Source organism: Zootoca vivipara, chromosome 14 (assembly GCF_963506605.1).
Source record: "Zootoca vivipara chromosome 14, rZooViv1.1, whole genome shotgun sequence".
Taxonomy (NCBI): domain Eukaryota; kingdom Metazoa; phylum Chordata; class Lepidosauria; order Squamata; family Lacertidae; genus Zootoca; species Zootoca vivipara.
In genome coordinates, this window is record NC_083289.1 from 44175276 (window position 1) to 44192794 (window position 17519).

The following is a 17519-nucleotide window of genomic DNA, read 5'->3' on the forward strand; positions in this document are numbered from 1 at the left end:
TACCCCCCACCCCGTGCAAAACAGTTGTTGCCTGTTGTATGAATTTAAATAAATAAATGGGGTATGTCTGGCCCAATCTCTTCCAGGTAATTAAGACACAGGTTTTTCAGCAAGTGTTTGGAGGGGAGGCCTGATTAGACAATAAAATGTACTTTGTCTGCCACTACAGTATTAGTAATTGCTATGTAGCATGGGAGTATCCAGAATTTATTTTGGGGGTGGGGGGCAGAACCAAGGTATTTGTGATGCAATTGGTAAGTTAGTTAAGTATTTTTATTTATTTACTTGATTACTTTATTTACTTGATTAGCTGTTCCCCCTGCACCTCTCTGGCTACGCCCATGCTACGTAGTGCTTTTGTTATGAGTTGCTGTGTTTTTATTTAAGGCCCCATCTGCACAGTGCAGTTAAAACGGTATTATACTACATTAAACAGTCATGGCTTTCCCCAAGGAACCCTGAGAACTGTAGTTTATAACAAGTGCTGCTTGTTGTTAGAAGGCTCCTATCCCTGTTCATAGAGCTACACTCTCCAGAATTTCCTGGGAAGAGGAATTTACTGTGCAGTCAATCAGTAGTAATGGGACACAGTCATCTGTTAAGTGTCTAAGCTCCAGGGAGGGCTCTCAGTCGCTGGAGTCTCAATGCAAGGAGGGGAAAGCCTTTTACCAAAACACCCAATAGAGCAGGGTTCAAGGTGCAATGAAGCCTCAACAGGGGGAAGGTAGGTTTGCCATGTGTCCTCTTTTTCAGGTGTAAAATTTCTTTCCAGGTGGATTTTTTTAAAAATTGCCGAAATGTCTCTGGCTATACTTTCTGGATGAGACATAGACGTAACTGGTGGTTAAAGACTTGCTTTCGTCTTCTGTTCTCCTGCCCCCCACCCCAGCAATATATCACAACTTCTATAGCTTGCATATAGTAGGGGTATTTAAAATGAGAGTCGTCATAGCGTCCTCTTTTTTGCTCTTCAAAATATGGCAACCCTACATTTGTTATCACATGGGGGAACGGTTTATATTCTCGTGTTCTTTTGGAAAAACCAGGACAAGAGAGCATTAGCCTTTTCCTCCGGATGTTCCCCAAAGAATGGTATTCACAGAGAGGTATACAGACAAATGGGTGCCATGCCAACAATAACAGTCTCTGAACCTGGAGGAAGCATGTCACCATCCATGATTATGAACCATTCTCCGCTCCCTCCTCATTCTCTCTCTCTGAAACATGTGCTGCAGCTCCTAGCAACAAGCCTTGAGTGGTGGAGGATGGCAAATGACAGGAATGCAAGGAGATTAGCAATGGGCAAAAAAAGCAGCACCTGTCTAATTTTTATTTTCCGATTCCAACAGTGTCTCCACAACAGATGTGAAACATAAATCTATGTTGTTGTTGTTTTTTTAAAAAAACAAACAAACAAACACCAAGCAATCCATAGTTCTAAACTAGGCATTCTAGTTTAGTGGAAGGAGCAAATATAAAGGGCATGAAGCAGGGATTGCCAACTAGGGCCATCTTTACCCAGGGGTGGAAGGGATGCGGGGCACCCGGGCACTGAATTCTGGGGGGCGCCAAATGTATACCGGTCCCTCTCAATCGGCGGCAGTGAAAAGCAATGGAGCGAAAGTCCCTGCCCTCCTCCTCCGTAGCTCTGTTACTCCATAGCGTGAAATATTACTGACGAGTCAGGAAACAAAAGCAGTTTTTCCCGCTGCATCATTGTTACAGGTGAGTGATTCCCCTCCCCCCCAAAAAGCTCAAGAACTTTGAGTTCGCCCTCCCCCAAAGGTAAGCAACTTTGGTTTCACCCCTTCCCCCAAAAGCTCAATAAAAGTTAATTTGGGGGCAGCTAAACTAAATTTGGGGGCACTGGGCGGATCTTTGCACCCCGACGGCGCATATGCTAAAGACGGCCAACCCAGTGCCCACAAGCACTATGGTGCCTGCAGGGCCTTTCCCCTCTAGAAAGTAAATTATAAGGCAAAATGTGCAAGTACCTCCTAAGCAATTTCTGTGAAATGAGAGTGGGTATGATGTGGTCACCTTGTGTATTTTCTGCCCCCTGGCTTTGAGGATTGCGCCCTGCTGCTGTTAGGCAGCAAGGCCGGCTCACCCATGAGGCAAGGTGAGACAACTGCCTCAGACCACAGGATCCACAGGGGCAGCAGATCCTGATACAGATCTTTATTCCCCTTTTGCTCCTGGTGTCAATCTCCACTCCCCCACTCCTTCCCTGGCAGGGAGCGGGGCGTCATTTTGTAGTTCGCCTCAGGTATCAAAATGTCTTGGGCCGGCCTATTCGACATTACCGTGTGTGTGTGTGTGTGTGTGTGTGATCAATATTGTGTGACCTTCATAATAAGGACCAGCAGCACATAGCTGATTCCCCTTGATAGGCATAAGGTTGTTCGGGGTGGATATCTCTCTTGTGTTATGCCACACTCCCCTTTTTGTGTTATGCCATTTTGTGTTATGCCCTTCTAGTCTAAGACTGATGCCTGCAGTACTCTCTCAAAACTTGAAATGAGCCCAACTGGTCCACAAATGTTGGTGACCCCTAGCATAGTGACATAAGTCAGGGATGGAGCAAAGGCAGACTCATCCTTGGTTTAATCAACTCTTTATGAATCCTCGATCTTGAGTTCAAAAGAACAGCACCCAGGATCAAAGAAACACATGTTCCAAAGTAAATAAAGGGGCTTGTATCAGCAAATGAATTAAAACAACAACAACATCCTGTACCGTTTAATCTTCTGGAACAGAAGCAGCAAATGTATTATCTACCATACCAGAAAAGCTGGGAGGTTTTCCAGCAATTTTAATTCTTTTAATACATTTTTCCAGCTCAGTACAGCATGAGACTCTTAATCTCAGGGTCATGGGTTTGAGCCCCAAATTGGGCAAATAAATCCTGCACTGCAGGGGGTTGGACTAGATTACCCTTGGGGTCCCTTCCAACCCTACATTCTATTATTCTATGATAAACTTATCCAAATAAGCTTGTAAGGTTGTTATAAGTAATCACCCCCACCAACTTATATTTGCAGAATACAATTCTGTCGGGATTGTTACGGCTACTCCCGAGTAAACACACCCAAGTCTGTTCTGTCTTTAACGGTTTTATTGTGCATAGTATTTACAGTGCAGAGATAGCAGAAAACATGACCTAGCCACTCTCAGAATCCGGCAATGGCGCCCTTCTGCTTCGGGGCCAGCATAAAAGCTTGGGCACCCCGAAACGCCACCGTCTAACCTTGCGTTTGGGCACGTGCCTCAATTCGGGCGTCGGAAGCAGCTGTGCTCCCTCTCCTACTTGTTGGCTGGCTGGAGTGCTGCAGGGACTCTGATACATCGCTGAGCCGTGCCTCCTCCACTTCGCTCCCATCCTCATTTCCTCCCTCTGACCCGCTGCTGCCGCTTTCGCTGAGCAAAGTGCTGGTCAGGATGGTGGGGGGAGGCTCCCTGTAGGGAGTCCCCCTTACAAATTCAATACAAAATTATTGAAAAAGGTAATTCTGGAGGATTTTTTAATTTTAGAATAGCATACAAATAATTAAAAACACTTTGTAGACCACACAGGGTTTCATCCCTGACAACCAAATTGCAGTTGAAACATTTACTTTGTAAGCATGGTAATTCATTTTGGTTCCACAAGAACTTTTGCCATTAACGAAACAAATGGAATTTTCACAGCATTTCTAACATTAGGTTTCAACTGCTAATCCAAAAGAGAGGGTGAACAAAGAATTTTTTAAAAAAAAGAAAACAATCCTGCAACGTGTTAATTGATCACTTAGCATAATGAACATATTGTAATCCATATTTCAATGAGGCATTTTGGCTTCTTGGAGAAAGTATTGTGCCACCTGCTTGCTTCCTTTTGAAGTATCATATAGATTGCATATATGTTATCAAATGCTGATCATATTTAAGCATAATCTCCATTTTTTGCAATTAAAATAATCAAACGTAGATTAAAAGATTATATCTAACCACAGGTCACCTTTAAAAAAGTGTGCCCTGACTCTTAATAAAGAAGGGGGGAACAATTAAAACACAGAAAAACCACATGGTTGTCTTTTCTGGACTATGGTGTTGGACTGTAAAAGGTAAAGGTAAAGATAAAGGACCCCTGGACGGTTAAGCGCAGTCAAAGGATGGGGTTGTGGCGCTCATCTCGCTTTCAGGCTAAGGGAGCCGGCATTTGTCCACAAACAGCTTTCTGGGTCATGTGGCCAGCAGGACTAAACCGCTTCTGGCACAATGGGACACCATGACGGAAACCAGAGCGCACGGAAACGCCATTTACCTTCCCGCTGCAGCAGTACCTATTTATCTACTTGCACTGGTGTGCTTTTGAACTGCTAGGTTGGCAGGAGCTGGGGCAGAGCAACGGGAGCTCACTCCGTCGCGGGGATTTGAACCGGCGACCTTCTGATCTGGTGGCGCTGTGGTCTAAACCACTGAGCCTCTTGGGCTTGCTGATCAGAAGGTCAGAACCTGGAGTCATCTAGTGAACCTGAATGTTGGGAGATCCAGAACCAATAAGAGGAAGCATTTTTTTACACTATGGAGCTCTCCACTACTCGCTGTAGCAATACCCACCAATTAGATTGGCTTTAAAAGAGGATTGACAAACTTGTGGAGGATAAGGCTACCCATGGCTACTAGTCATCATGATGGCCATGAGGTTCCAGGGTCAGAGGCATTATGTTTCTGAATGCCACTTCCACATTGGGAATGGGATAGCTTCCTCCAGGTAGGGATGGGGCAGAATTTCAATTTAAGTTCACATTTAAAGGCAAACCCACCAAATTTGCACTTCCTGTACCAATGCAGGAACTGAAACCTAGCCGTCCTTCGAAATTCACAGTTCTCCAAATTTTGCAATGCCATTCCCCAGCCAAAGAATGCATACAAATACACAAACTAGCTTAAAGTGTCCATGAAATGCATATAATAGTAAAAAATGACATACCAAAATATTAGGGGAAATCGCTTTGCAAATATTCTCACATTGGGGGAAATTGCATTTAAAAGTGTGTATTCAAAGGAGAAAATCGCACTAAAATGCTGGCCATTTTTTCATCGGACTTTAAAACAAAATCACATACAGCTGCGGAAATGTGGACAATGAGAAATCAAGACAACTGAAATTGACAGATCCATCGTCCTTACCTTCAGTGTACCTGGCAGCAGTATGCTATTTTAGGGAGTGGATGAACAGGCCTGTGGTGTGCACAGCTCTGATCTCCAACAGAAGGGCCCTCAAGAGAAATGGATGCTGGGTTCTGCCTACTTTTGCCCATGTACTGCCCACCACTGGCATATAGCCCTCAGAAGGTTACCCTGAAGTGAGAGCAGCCCCCAAGCTGAAAGGACCACTTACCTTCCAGGGACGCAGTGACTGTGGTCTGTCAAAGCCCCTTGGAGGTTGGGGGACACACCTATGTCCCTTGCGGCTGGCCATTTGCTTTGGCCTCAGTCGGCCACGAGGGGCAATGGGATAACCCACCAAGTTATCAAATTCAAACTGGCCTATGGTGGCCAGGGTTTGGGGCAGGGCTTCAGCGGTGGACCTGGAGGACAAATGCCTCATTCTGGTCTGCCAGTTAATATTTAAGCCAGCTGTGCCAGGTGCCAACGGCACAGTCGGGGAAGCTGAACAACCCACCTACCCACCCTGTAAATTGGCAGTGCCCTAAAGGAATGTGGGCAGTGCGTATGAAGAACCTTATTGTGGAGATAATTGGTCGCCGTATTCATGGCCAGGGAGGGTTCGCCTTCAGACATATTGGGCCAGTGAGGGGTTGTTGGTTTTTTGCCTTTGTTGTTTGTCCCAATCTTTCACAGAAAAGGCATTGGGTTGTTAATCTGTTCCCGGTGGGTGAGATGCTACCTCACCTCCTTGAGCAGGTGTGATATCTCAGAGTACCCTGGTAAAGGGGTCTGGGTGGAAGAATCTGTCTGGAAGTTCATGCAGGGTTGGGGGTGGACGGATGAGCCATAGAACTTCCCATATGGCAGCCCAGGGGGTCACCTTGGTTGACCTGCGTCTGGAGGTGACCCTTAACCTAGGCACAGCCCTGTTCAATGTCAGCCACCCGTCAGGCAGCTGACTAAGGACACATACCCAACGTCAAAGCCTACAGACGTCTGTAATCAATAAAATTCCACAACATGGTTGTGTCAGTTTATTCTGGGAGCTCACTGCGCATGGGCCCATGAAAGATTCCCCACTTCTGTTCCACATAATACACCATGGAGTTTTCGTAAATTAAGAGCATTCGCACCCGGGTCATAGAGCCAACGGTCTGGATAGTGAGCATCTTGTTTCCAGCAGCCGATATCTGTACATTTGAATCATCATTCAACAGCACATTACACTAAATGGGTATTCTGTCCACCATTGGCTCACGTCCCAACACCTAGCAACTGAAGGATTTCAACATGAGTGTGTTCTCCTGGTGATTCATTCTAAAAGCTATGGCTATTATTCTACAAACATTACATCTGGTTTTGTAGTGCCTCGATGGCAATCAATGGCCATTGCTTCTTCTTATGCTCATGGGAAGATGGAAAAGATCACTTGAATGGATTCCTAAGACTCACAGCTACCATACTTCTTAAAGAGCTCCAATGTTTTTATTTTCTCAGTGCCAGAAGGCTTTCCAAAAGACCGTCTCTGTATCCACCCAGGTGAGCTGTAGCCTTCTGAAAATTGTATCAAGGTAGAGTGATATTGGGAGGGAAGAAATAATATACAGAAAAATTAGTGCCTGAGATAGCATTTTTACAGCACAATCCTTTAGATGGCTGTTCAAACCCAATCCCCATTGAGTTCAATGGGACTTGCTCCTAGGGAGCCTTAGATTTAAATCATATACACGCTTCTCTGGGAGCAAGTTCCATTGAACTTAATGGGACTTACTTCTGATTAAACATGCATAGAGTTGCACTGTACATTTCTAAGCAGACAAAGTGGCATTTAAGGGCATCCTTTGATTATTTTATAGATCTTATTTTTTCAGTGTGCTACCTACCTGTGTGGGAAGGGAACACCCTTACAAGAACAGTTTACCAAATACATAAGAATACAACAGCAAAAACCAGTCACAAAAGTATTTCCTGACTTTAAAAGAAACATTTTCAAACTATGTTTTGAAAGCACAAATGTAGCTTTCTTAATAAGCTGCTATCATGGTGTCAAGCGCCCTTAGTGTACAATGTTTTGTTTTAAGAAAGAAAGAAAGAAAGAAAGAAAGAAAGAAAGAAAGAAAGAAAGAAAGAAAGAAAGAAAGAAATTGAAAAAAAGCATGCTTACCATAAACTCTTAACAGTGATAATTTGATTCAGGAAACAGGATGCAGGATGAAAGCCGTAAACACCCAAAGACTTAAACTGCAGGAAATTAGAGCACCTGAAAAGAGAATGTTGTATTGTGAATTAACAGCATCTCTAACTTGCACATATAGTGAATTCAGCTATCTGAGAAAACATAGGGGAAGGATTCAGAGAGGTCATTATCTCGACTGAAATTGGCCTATTAGTAATGCATGCTGCTAGCTATAGCAGTCATCTCTTTGCTCCAGGGGACTCTCCCAGCAGTAAGCACTTTGCTCCAGTTGACTTGCTTCCTGTTCAGCGCAAACCATAGTTTGCTATTACATCGGAACAAAATAAACAATGGTTTGTGATTACCTTCCAAATCAGAAATGGAAACCACGTTCAAGCCACATTGAAAGTTGTTTTGCAAATGCAACCAGTTTCCTGGTTTAGGTGGAATAGCAAACTATAATTTACACTATACAGGAAGTAAATGAATTGCAGTGCTGCTGAGAGTATGGAGTACAAAGAAAAATATTATGGGGTATAGGCAAAGCATTACAGCATTACATCTACACCTCTTACTAGAGTTTGGAGGACATACCTAATGTAATGGGAATTCCAGAAAAACAAAAAAAAGTAGTGTTTTAGACTACTGAGCTTTGTGATGTCACAAGCAATATGTGCCTTATCTACGTTACATAGGTAGAAACGACAAACTAGCTGCAGTGTGTGGTTAAAAGAGCAGGAAATGACTAAGATCCTTTGAGAAGATACAGCAGATATAAAAGGAGCATTGCCAGATCATTTGGGAAATGGGAACTTCTTCAGTGCCTCAATGAAGGAGAGATAATGAAGTTCCACTGTCAGCTGACAGCTGTTTTTGCTCCACGGAAACCCAGAGGGAGGATACTGGTAGCAGCATCTGTGCTCTCTTGAGAGATTATCCCTGAAGAATCAACGAGCTAGTGAATACAAGGAAATTTGATTTACTCTGTTTGTACCAAGCTAGGGGAATAGTAGTCACCTGTAGCAACGCATGACGTCACAGACAGGGATGATGTTGCCAAAGTTGCCATTGAAAAATAAAGAAACCTTGGGATGAACCATTGAGGTCCTACGGATCCCATAACTGGGAAGCTGCTTTATACCGAGTTAACATAGGAACATAGTGTTGTGAGGTTGGCAAGCCCTAGACATCAAAAATTAATACTGTAAATGGTAGGATTTAGATTTTTTTTTAAGATTAAAGGGCAAATTGCTGGCCAGTGGAAAAATTCAGGCTAAGCTTCCTTTCCAAGCCAGGATAGAGGTGTTAAATTGACAAAAGGAATTGGTGGCCCATCTAAGAAGAATCTTGGGTCTGGGCCAGGGGTCAGCAACCTTTTCCAGCCTTGGGTCAGTCCACTGTCCCTCAGACCATGTGTTGGGCTGGACTATATTTTTTGGGGGGGGGGGAATGCACAAATTCCTACGCCCCACAAATAACCCAGAGATGAATTTTAAATAAAAGCACACGTTCTACTCATGTAAAAACACCAGTCAGGCCCCACAAATAACCCAGAGATGCCTTTTAAATAAAAGCACATGTTCTACTCACGTAAAAACACTAGGCAGGCCCCACAAATAGGGCAATAGGGCAAGCGGGAATTTTTGTGTGTGAGTTTTGGCTACTGCTGGAAGGTGGGGACACAGAGTTTTGTCTTGCTCTGTGCTGGACCTTAAGCTATGGTGTGATGATCTTGCTGGGAACCTAAAGGGGAAGTGAAGCTGCTGGAGTGCTAATGCTGTGAGCCCCTCCATCCTATGCTCAGGTTGCCTATCTGTGTAAATAAACCCATATATCCTAAAGACAACACGGTCTCCACTGACCTTCTTTCCAAGGAAACCAAACATAGTGCTGGAACCCCTCTCACTGCTCAGTGACCGGGATATGCACAACAATATGAATATAGCCTGAGAGTTGTTATGTTATTATTTTAAACTCACTGTTCTGAACCGATGTGTATGTCGGTCTGACTGTGCTCTCATGGAGCGGAAGCTCCTGGATGCTTGTTCTGGCTCCGTCCATCGCCAGCCGAAGACTCTGAAGCTGCAATCCATTGAGATGCTGACACTGCAACTCTGTCACCACAGCGGCATTTTCAGGACCAAGGTTTGCTATTTGATCTGGGGACAGCTCCTGGACAAAGCAAAACCAGAGCTTCATGTTGTTTATTTATGGTGTTCATATCTCAACCTTGTTCACTAAGGAGCTTGGGGTAGTGTGCATGGTTCTCCCCCCATCTCATTTAACCCCCCCCCACAAGAACCCAGGGAGGGAGGTTAGCCTGAGAGGCAGTGACTGGCCTGAGGTCACACAGCGAGCTTCATGGCTGAGTGGGGATTTGAACCCTGGTCTGCCAGGTGCTGGTCCAGCACTCTGACGACTACGCCACATCAGCACTCATGAAGGATTTTCCAGTACAGGAGCACTGCACCAGGCGATTGAAAAGTGAGCAGCACACAGGGCATTGCAGAGTAAATGCATTCAGTAAACAGCACCTAGGAGCCAGTGTGGGGCAGTGGTTCATGTGCTGAACTAGATAAAATGGAGAGGGGGTGAAGCTGGCATGCTACCTCGAACAACTTGGAGGAAGAGTTGCAACCAGTATTAGCCCTACTCAAAGTAGACCCATTGAAATAAATGGACATGACCAACATTGGGGGGGATTTAGTTTGTTTCATTTAGTTAATTTGTTAGGGGTTCTGCATATGTTTGCTTGCGGAGTGAGGGAAATATAATAGTGTAATGCAGTTATATCAACATACTTTATTGAACAGATAACATCCTCTGCTTATGTATTTAATTATTCTTGAAAATCCTGTCTGTCTATATCATTTATCATCTATCGTGTGGACAAGAGTCCAAGAGTATCTGTATTTTCATCTATACAACGTAGAAGGTTGTGTATCTCGCTGGTGTGTGCTGCCAAAGCAGATGCAGGAGCTGAAGAAGGCAATACACCTGCCCAAGCAATCTCCCATATATGACAATTTATCCTCCTAGCGGTTTCTGCTCCATCGTTTCACATCAGCAGCTTCGGAGTCAACCGTCTGTCTTCATTTGTGCTTGCAAAATGTTACACCAGAAAAACAATGATGCAATCAATGTGATCTGCAAAACGAAGAGATGTCATCGACTGCCTCGGCTGTCGGATCTTTTCTTCAGGTGCAAAATAATCTGTCGAGTGAGGCCATATTATTAAGCCTTCTTTGAAAACCGGCTACTGTTATAATTGCACAGTAATTATCTTTCCACGTAGAACAAAGATGGCAATTTGTGCGACTGGCACCTATAATAGCACCTCTGAGTTCTCCTTGATTTTGTAGAACATTCTTCATCTTTCAAAAAATTCTCTTTTCCCATTTAGAGTTTACAAAAAAGAAAAGGAAAGGATGAGAGAGCCCAGATACTGACTTTCATCAAGAGGAGAGGAGTTTTTTTTTTTTACTTTCTCAAACAACAACCCTTGCAGTAGAGGTTGCATCACAAAGCTATTTTTCTTCGGTTAAAAAATCAACAAGCAATATGGTGGAGAGGGTGTGACGCCGAAGTTTAGTGAAATAGCTCTGCTACATATATGGAACCCCAAGAGACCAATATGGTGGCAACAGCTTTGCTGTGACCCACCTGGGATGGCCTTGCTACTTACCTGTGGATCCTGCTTAACCGAGTTCTGACCTGTGTATAAGTCCAGGAATTGCAAATTACATTGGGTTCGCTTTTAAAACACAGAGTAAATGAAAATCTCCTCAATCTCTACTTCATGTTATGTGCATAACACATTGCTATCATTCACTGGACTTAAAAAAATCCAGCATGCACATGCTATATGCTGCAAAACCCAGGGGAACTCTTTTATGTCCTTAGCTTCACCACGGAGTAAATGCAACTACAGTATATAGATAGATATCAGCTTTGCTGGAACATGGCCATTGTTACTTATTATTGACTATTTGTTTATGCTGCCCTTTTACTGTCAGAACAACCCTGTGAGATAAGTTGGGCTAAGAGGTAATAATTGGCCCAAGGTCGCACAGTAAGCTTTGTGGCAAAATGGGGATTTGAACCCTAGTCTCCTGAGTCCTCGTCTGAAACGCTAACCAAGTGAATGGAACCTTTGGTACCCCCCAGATGTTGTTGGACTGCAACTCCCATCAGCCCTAGCAAGCATGGCCAATACCCAGGAGTGATGGGAGTTGTAGTGCTGCAGCATCTGGAGGGCCAAAGCTTCCCCACCCCTGCCACTACACCCTGCTTTAATATTTATAGAGACTTGAGAAGAAGCCCTTCTAAGTGTCTTCCGAATAAAGATACACATTCACGTCACCGTTTATAACAAAGCAGAAGTAATGGGGGAAAGAATCAAAACATCCACAACACTTACTTTGAAGATTTCATCAGGGATATATTTTATTGCTGTTGGATGGAAATAGGGCATCAATTCTTTATCAAGAGCTTTTAATTCTTCCCCATTTAAGCCAGCTAGAGAGAAAGGAAAAGATTGAGAGAGTGAGAAAAAGCGATCAGAATGCAGCCTACTTAGTTCACACCACGGTGGATTAGGTTGAATTTGGGGCAAACGTACATTTCAGAGCCTCTGTATGCTTTAGCTGATCAATATTTGATTCTAAAATGTTTTCAGACACCTTTGGGAAATCAGGCCTTTAAGAAAACAAGGAGCTTCTCTGCAGTTAAATGAAAGTTCGATGCGCAACCCTTGTAAAAGTGCACTTTATTAATCCAATTTTCTTTTTCTTTTGTTTCTGTTTTAAGGGCAAAAGTTGCCATTTCTGCTTGTGCTCTTTCCCATCTCCCATTATTCCGCTTGCAGTCTCCCAAAACATCCATATACAGAAGGAACATATAAATAAGCTGTGCTACACATATTATGAGCCAATGTCACACAATCCAACATAGCATAGTTGCCAATGTTAGCCATGCTCAGAGTAGGCCCACTGAAGTTAATGAACACAAGCAAGTCCTGTCCATTCATTTCAATAGGTCTATTCCGAAGGAATGACACAACCCATAGGGTTGTATCCAACAGCAGTCACACTCAGAGCAGACACACTGAAATTAATATCTGTGACTAAGTTAGGTTTCTTCATTTTGGTGGGTCTACTCAGAATAACAGAATTTGTAGAGTTTGAAGGAACAACGGGGGTCTTCTAGTCCAACTCCCTGCAATGCAGGGATATTTTGCCCAACATTGGGCTCAAATCCATGACCTTGAGATTAAGAGTCTCATGCTCTACCGACTGAGCTATCCCAGCTGAGTAAACTTAGTTGGATACAACCCATACTCACCCTGACACATGTCCCATTGAACACAATGGAACATATTTCAAGCAGACATGCATAGGATTGCACTTTAAAACTTTTTTTTATTTCAATGGGTTTAATTGCTCCTAACTTGGTTACATTATAAGCCGCCACTACATCCCACCACTATTGGATCTAAGGTTAATGGTCGCCAGATACAGGCTAGCAGTTGTTATCAGGAACCTCAATTCATCTTTTCCCTATTTCCCCTTCCGTCTTCTGATACAGAGATATAGGCTACAAGGTGGACCACATCCTTGCTACGGATGCGAGCCTCCTTACCTGCAATGTTGCCAGTCTCCTGCAGGATAGATCTGTCCCACCCTGTAGCAATTCCAAACACAGACTCTGCCTTCTTCTTAAACTCTTTCAGAACGTTTGTGCTGCATGGCAGAGAGCCAATTCTCGAAACAACAGCACTGCAGAAAGGGCAAAAGGGGACTGTAATTTTACACAGTTGGAGAAGCCTGAATATTAAAGTAGACTTAGTGGTGCTTCATGCATGAGATTCTTCCTAGACAGCTGTAAGGAATCATAATAATATCACGTTCATTTGCACGATGAGTATCTGTATCTATTTTGCTGCTTCCCACAGCTTCCATATATACATGTGCAATTATCACCTGAAAATTTTGACACTCGTGGGGCGGCGGAAGAAGCTGTGAAGCAGCTCTGTGCATGAGCTGGATATCAAATGAAAAAAGATGAGATAGCAAATAATATTTAATATGTTGATCAAGGCAATCATTTGCACTCTTTCTTTCTTTCTTTCTTTCTTTCTTTCTTTCTTTCTTTCTTTCTTTCTTTCTTTCTTTCTGAGTAGGCTAGCACCTGGCACTAGTTCATGATTCATAGCTTAACATAATAAAAGCCCTGCTTAGGGTTCTCAGGTCAGGAGCATTGCAGACCCTGAGATTGCAGGGCCCAAACCTGCGACTTTGGGGTAGTCCCTGGTGAAGGCATTCCTTGGTGATGTCATAGGGCAACCCCATGAGATGGAGGTTAATTGAAAGAAGGGAGCAGAGGAAGGCAGACACCCCAAAGTGTACCTATGCTGTCATTTGGAGCCAGCCCGTTTGGCTGAAGCTTCAAAGGGAATCTTGCCCACTTGGAGATTCAAGCTCCCCATCCGTCACTTGGAGGGGACCAACCAAACCTGGAGACTTCAGGCGAGACTGGAGGTCTGCCAACCCTAGCCCTGTTGGGTTAGGCCAATGGCCCATCTAGTCCAGCATCCAGCTTTCACGGTGGTCAGTCAGATGGCTCAATGGGAAGCTCATAAGCAAGACTTGAGTGCCACAGTCCTCTCCCTCACTTGTGATTTGCAGAAACTGGCAATCGGAGGCAGACTGCCTGCCACAATAGAGGTAGAACAATACACATCATGGCTATTAGCCTTGTCCTCCATGGATTTGTCAAATCCTCTTTTAAAGTTATCCAATTTGGTGGCCATCACTGCTTGTTGTTGTTGGAGCGAATTCCATAATTCAGTTCTCTGTTGCGTGAAGAGGTCCTCTCCTGAACTTCAGCGTGCATACATATTTCCAGTAGTCCCAAGACCTTTTAGTCTCAGCAGGCTTTTAATGTTCAATTGTCAGGGATTCTTAATGATGATTATTTATTTATTTATTTATTTATACCCCACCCATCTGGCTGGGTTTCCCCAGTCACTCTGGGCAGCTCCCAACAGAATATTAAAAACACGATCAAACATCAAACATTAAAAGCTTCCCAATACAGGGCTGTTTTCAGATGTCTTCTAAAAGTCAGATAGTTGTTTATTTCCTTGACATCTGATGGGAGGGCGTTCCATAGGGCGGGTGACACTACCGAGAAGGCCCTCTCGCAGTGAGGGAACCACCAGAAGGCCCTCTGAGCTGCTAGCTTTTGAGCTAATATGCTTTTACCAATAAAAAAAATTCCTTCAGTAGCACCTTAAAAGACCAACTAAGTTTTTATTTTGGTATGAGCTTTCGTGTGCATGCACACTTCCTCAGATACACTTGAAACACTTGAAGTGTGCATGCACACGAAAGCTCATACCAAAATAAAAACTTAGTTGGTCTTTAAGGTGCTACTGAATGATTTTTTTTTATTTATGCTTTTACTACTGTTGCTAATACTATTAGTATTTCACATATTTGTTTTAACTGTATTCTGTTTTAGTACTCTTTATTGTAAGCTTGGGGATTTTTTTTTGGTAAGGAACATTTCTCAGAAAAGTTTATGACTTTTACTGTTAATATTATTATTTATGTACTCAGTTTATTAGTTGCTTGCTACATGAAGAGTCTCTAAGCAACTTAAAAAAAATAGGAGCTCAACATGCAAAATAAAATCAGAGATCACAATAAAAGCCATACAACATTAACTTTTTTCTAATTTATCTCTCGTAAGTGCATTGTTGATGGAAGAAATGTGGTGTTGTACCTGAACTCAACTGCATTTATAGATTCGATCTCTGTGGAGTTCAGAGCACAAAGATTATGGCCTAGTCCAGCCAAATCAAAGCTTTTCAAGGTGTCCATTCCTTGACCTGAGTCTTCCAGAAAGCCCTGTAAAATTGACCTGGCCTGAAAAACAAACACAACGAAGATCTAACTCAGTTAAAAGCAGTTAAATTAGAAGGTCGCAACAAGACTCTGCACCCCAGGAAGCTATGATGCAACTGATTATCATAGAATCAGGATGTCTGCACACAAAATAATGATAAAAGCGGCTTTTGCATTGAAAGTGAAAAAGAACTTCTTTTAACCCACAATGCATGTTCTAGTCAAATATTGTCCATGAATCAGGATGTCACCGAGGCAAAGAAGGACCTTAAAGGCATCACTGAAACCTGGTGGGATGAGTCTCGTGATTGGAATGTAGTAACAGAGGGATTCCTGCCAACCTAGCAGTTCGAAAGCACGTCAAAATGCAAGTAGATAAATAGGAACCGCTACAGCGGGAAGGTAAACGGCGTTTCCATGGGCTGTTCTGGTTTGCCAGAAGCGGCTTTGTCATGCTGGCCACATGACCCGGAAGCTGTACGCCGGCTCCCTCGGCCAATAATGTGAGATGAGCGCGCAACCCCAGAGTCGGTCACGACTGGACCTAATGGTCAGGGGTCCCTTTACCCTTTAATAGAGGGATACAATCTATTTCAGAGAAATAGACCAAACAGGAAAGGAGTAGGATTAGCGTTATATGTCAGGGATGTGTATACCTGTGAAGAGATCCAGGATTTAAAACTTCAAAGCCAAGTTGAGTGTATCTGGGTCAAAATCAAGGGAGAGAAAAATAACCGTGATCTCATTGTGGGAGTTTACTATAGATCCCCAAGCCAAACTGAGGACACAGATGATGCCTTCCTGGAACTGATGGCCAAGCATTCAAAAAGAAGTGAGATAGTAGTAATGGGGGATTTCAACTATCCTGATATTTGTTGGATGTCAAACTCAGCCAAGAGCATAAGGTCGAACAGATTCCTCACTGCCCTTGCAGACAATTTCATTGTCCAGAAAGTGGGAGAAGCAACAAGAGGATCAGCCATTTTAGATCTGGTCCTAACCAATAGTGATGACCTGGTTACTGGGGTAGAAGTGGCAGGATCATTAGGTGGGAGTGACCATGCTCTTCTGGAGTTTATTATACAGCGGAAAGGAACAACCAAGCATACTAAGACTCAAATCCTAGACTTTAAGAAAGCCGACTTCAGAAAACTTAGAGAAACGCTGGGTGAAATCCCATGGACAGTAATACTAAAAGGGAAGGGAGTTCATGATGGTTGGGAGTTTGTTAAAAGGGAGATATTAAAAGCACAACTTCAGGCAATACCAATGAGACGGAAACATGGAAGGTGCCTAAAGAAGCCAGGGTGGCTATCTAAAGAACTTTTAACTGAGTTAAGATTTAAAAGGGATATGTACAAAAAATGGAAAAAGGAGGAAATCACCAGAGAGGAATTCAAACAAATAGCCAGAACGTGTAGAGACAAAGTCAGAAAAGCTAAAGCACAGAATGAACTCAGGCTTGCTAGAGAGGTAAAAAGCAACAAAAAGGGCTTTTATGGGTAGCAAAAGGAAGAACAAGGAAACAGTGGGGTTACTTAGGGGAGAAGATGGTGAACAGTTTGCCCGCTGCCCTCCCCCCAGCTGTAGGGCGGCTGAGTGGGAGGAGGCAGGCAGACTCCTCGGAGGCCCCGTGGAGCTTCCTGCCCTTATGGGCGACTCGCCCAACCCCTGGCGCCCAAGCGGCTTCCTCCGCCACTGGCCCGTCCCAGCCTTTTCTGCCACACGGAGCTGCTGTAGAGGGGGAAGAGACACTAGCTAGGAATGTGCTTACATCTCTGGCTCAGTAAATGAGAAGCCGCCGTCGCCACCCCATTCCCAATCTGCTGCCAGTTTTTCTATATGGCAACCATCCTACGGTAGATTCCCCTTTAGACACACTCACCTGCGTAGGGCTCCATTCTGTTTGCTGGCTGAGTGCAACAACGGTATCAATAGACCCCAAATCCAGCATTCCAATTTCAGTCTCATTTAGCACTGCAGCAATGTGCCCAAGGGAAACGATGTGGTAGCTTTTCCAGCTAGTCAGGGGGCCCGAAGACTTTAAAACAACAACAACATATTGGGGTTAGCCAGGAATTATCCCAGGGCAGGAGGTGTGACACCTCACTTTTTTTAAAAAAAGAGAACTTTTTAAAAACAAATGATCATTTAAAATCAATAATGCGGCATAAAGTAAACAAAGATCGCAGCCACACATAAGGGGTAAAACAAGTAACATAAGTTTTTATAAAAAAAATTAAAACTAAAACTAAAACAATGGTTACTCCTATCTG

The 17519-nt window shown here is 43.6% G+C and overlaps 1 protein-coding gene across 1 annotated transcript in view; it reads right to left on the reverse strand.

The window, feature by feature from the left end:
• Positions 1 to 8189: 8189 nt before the first annotated feature.
• The window catches only part of OTOA (otoancorin), a 44108-nt gene continuing 34778 nt past the window's right edge, over positions 8190 to 17519 (reverse strand). The window contains exons 23-28 of the mRNA XM_060282795.1: positions 17129 to 17284; positions 15122 to 15264; positions 12974 to 13110; positions 11754 to 11851; positions 9313 to 9505; positions 8190 to 8272 (exon numbers count right to left, since the gene is read on the reverse strand). Of these exons, the coding sequence (XP_060138778.1) occupies positions 8190 to 8272; positions 9313 to 9505; positions 11754 to 11851; positions 12974 to 13110; positions 15122 to 15264; positions 17129 to 17284 (810 nt within the window). The remainder of the gene's footprint in view (positions 8273 to 9312; positions 9506 to 11753; positions 11852 to 12973; positions 13111 to 15121; positions 15265 to 17128; positions 17285 to 17519) is intronic.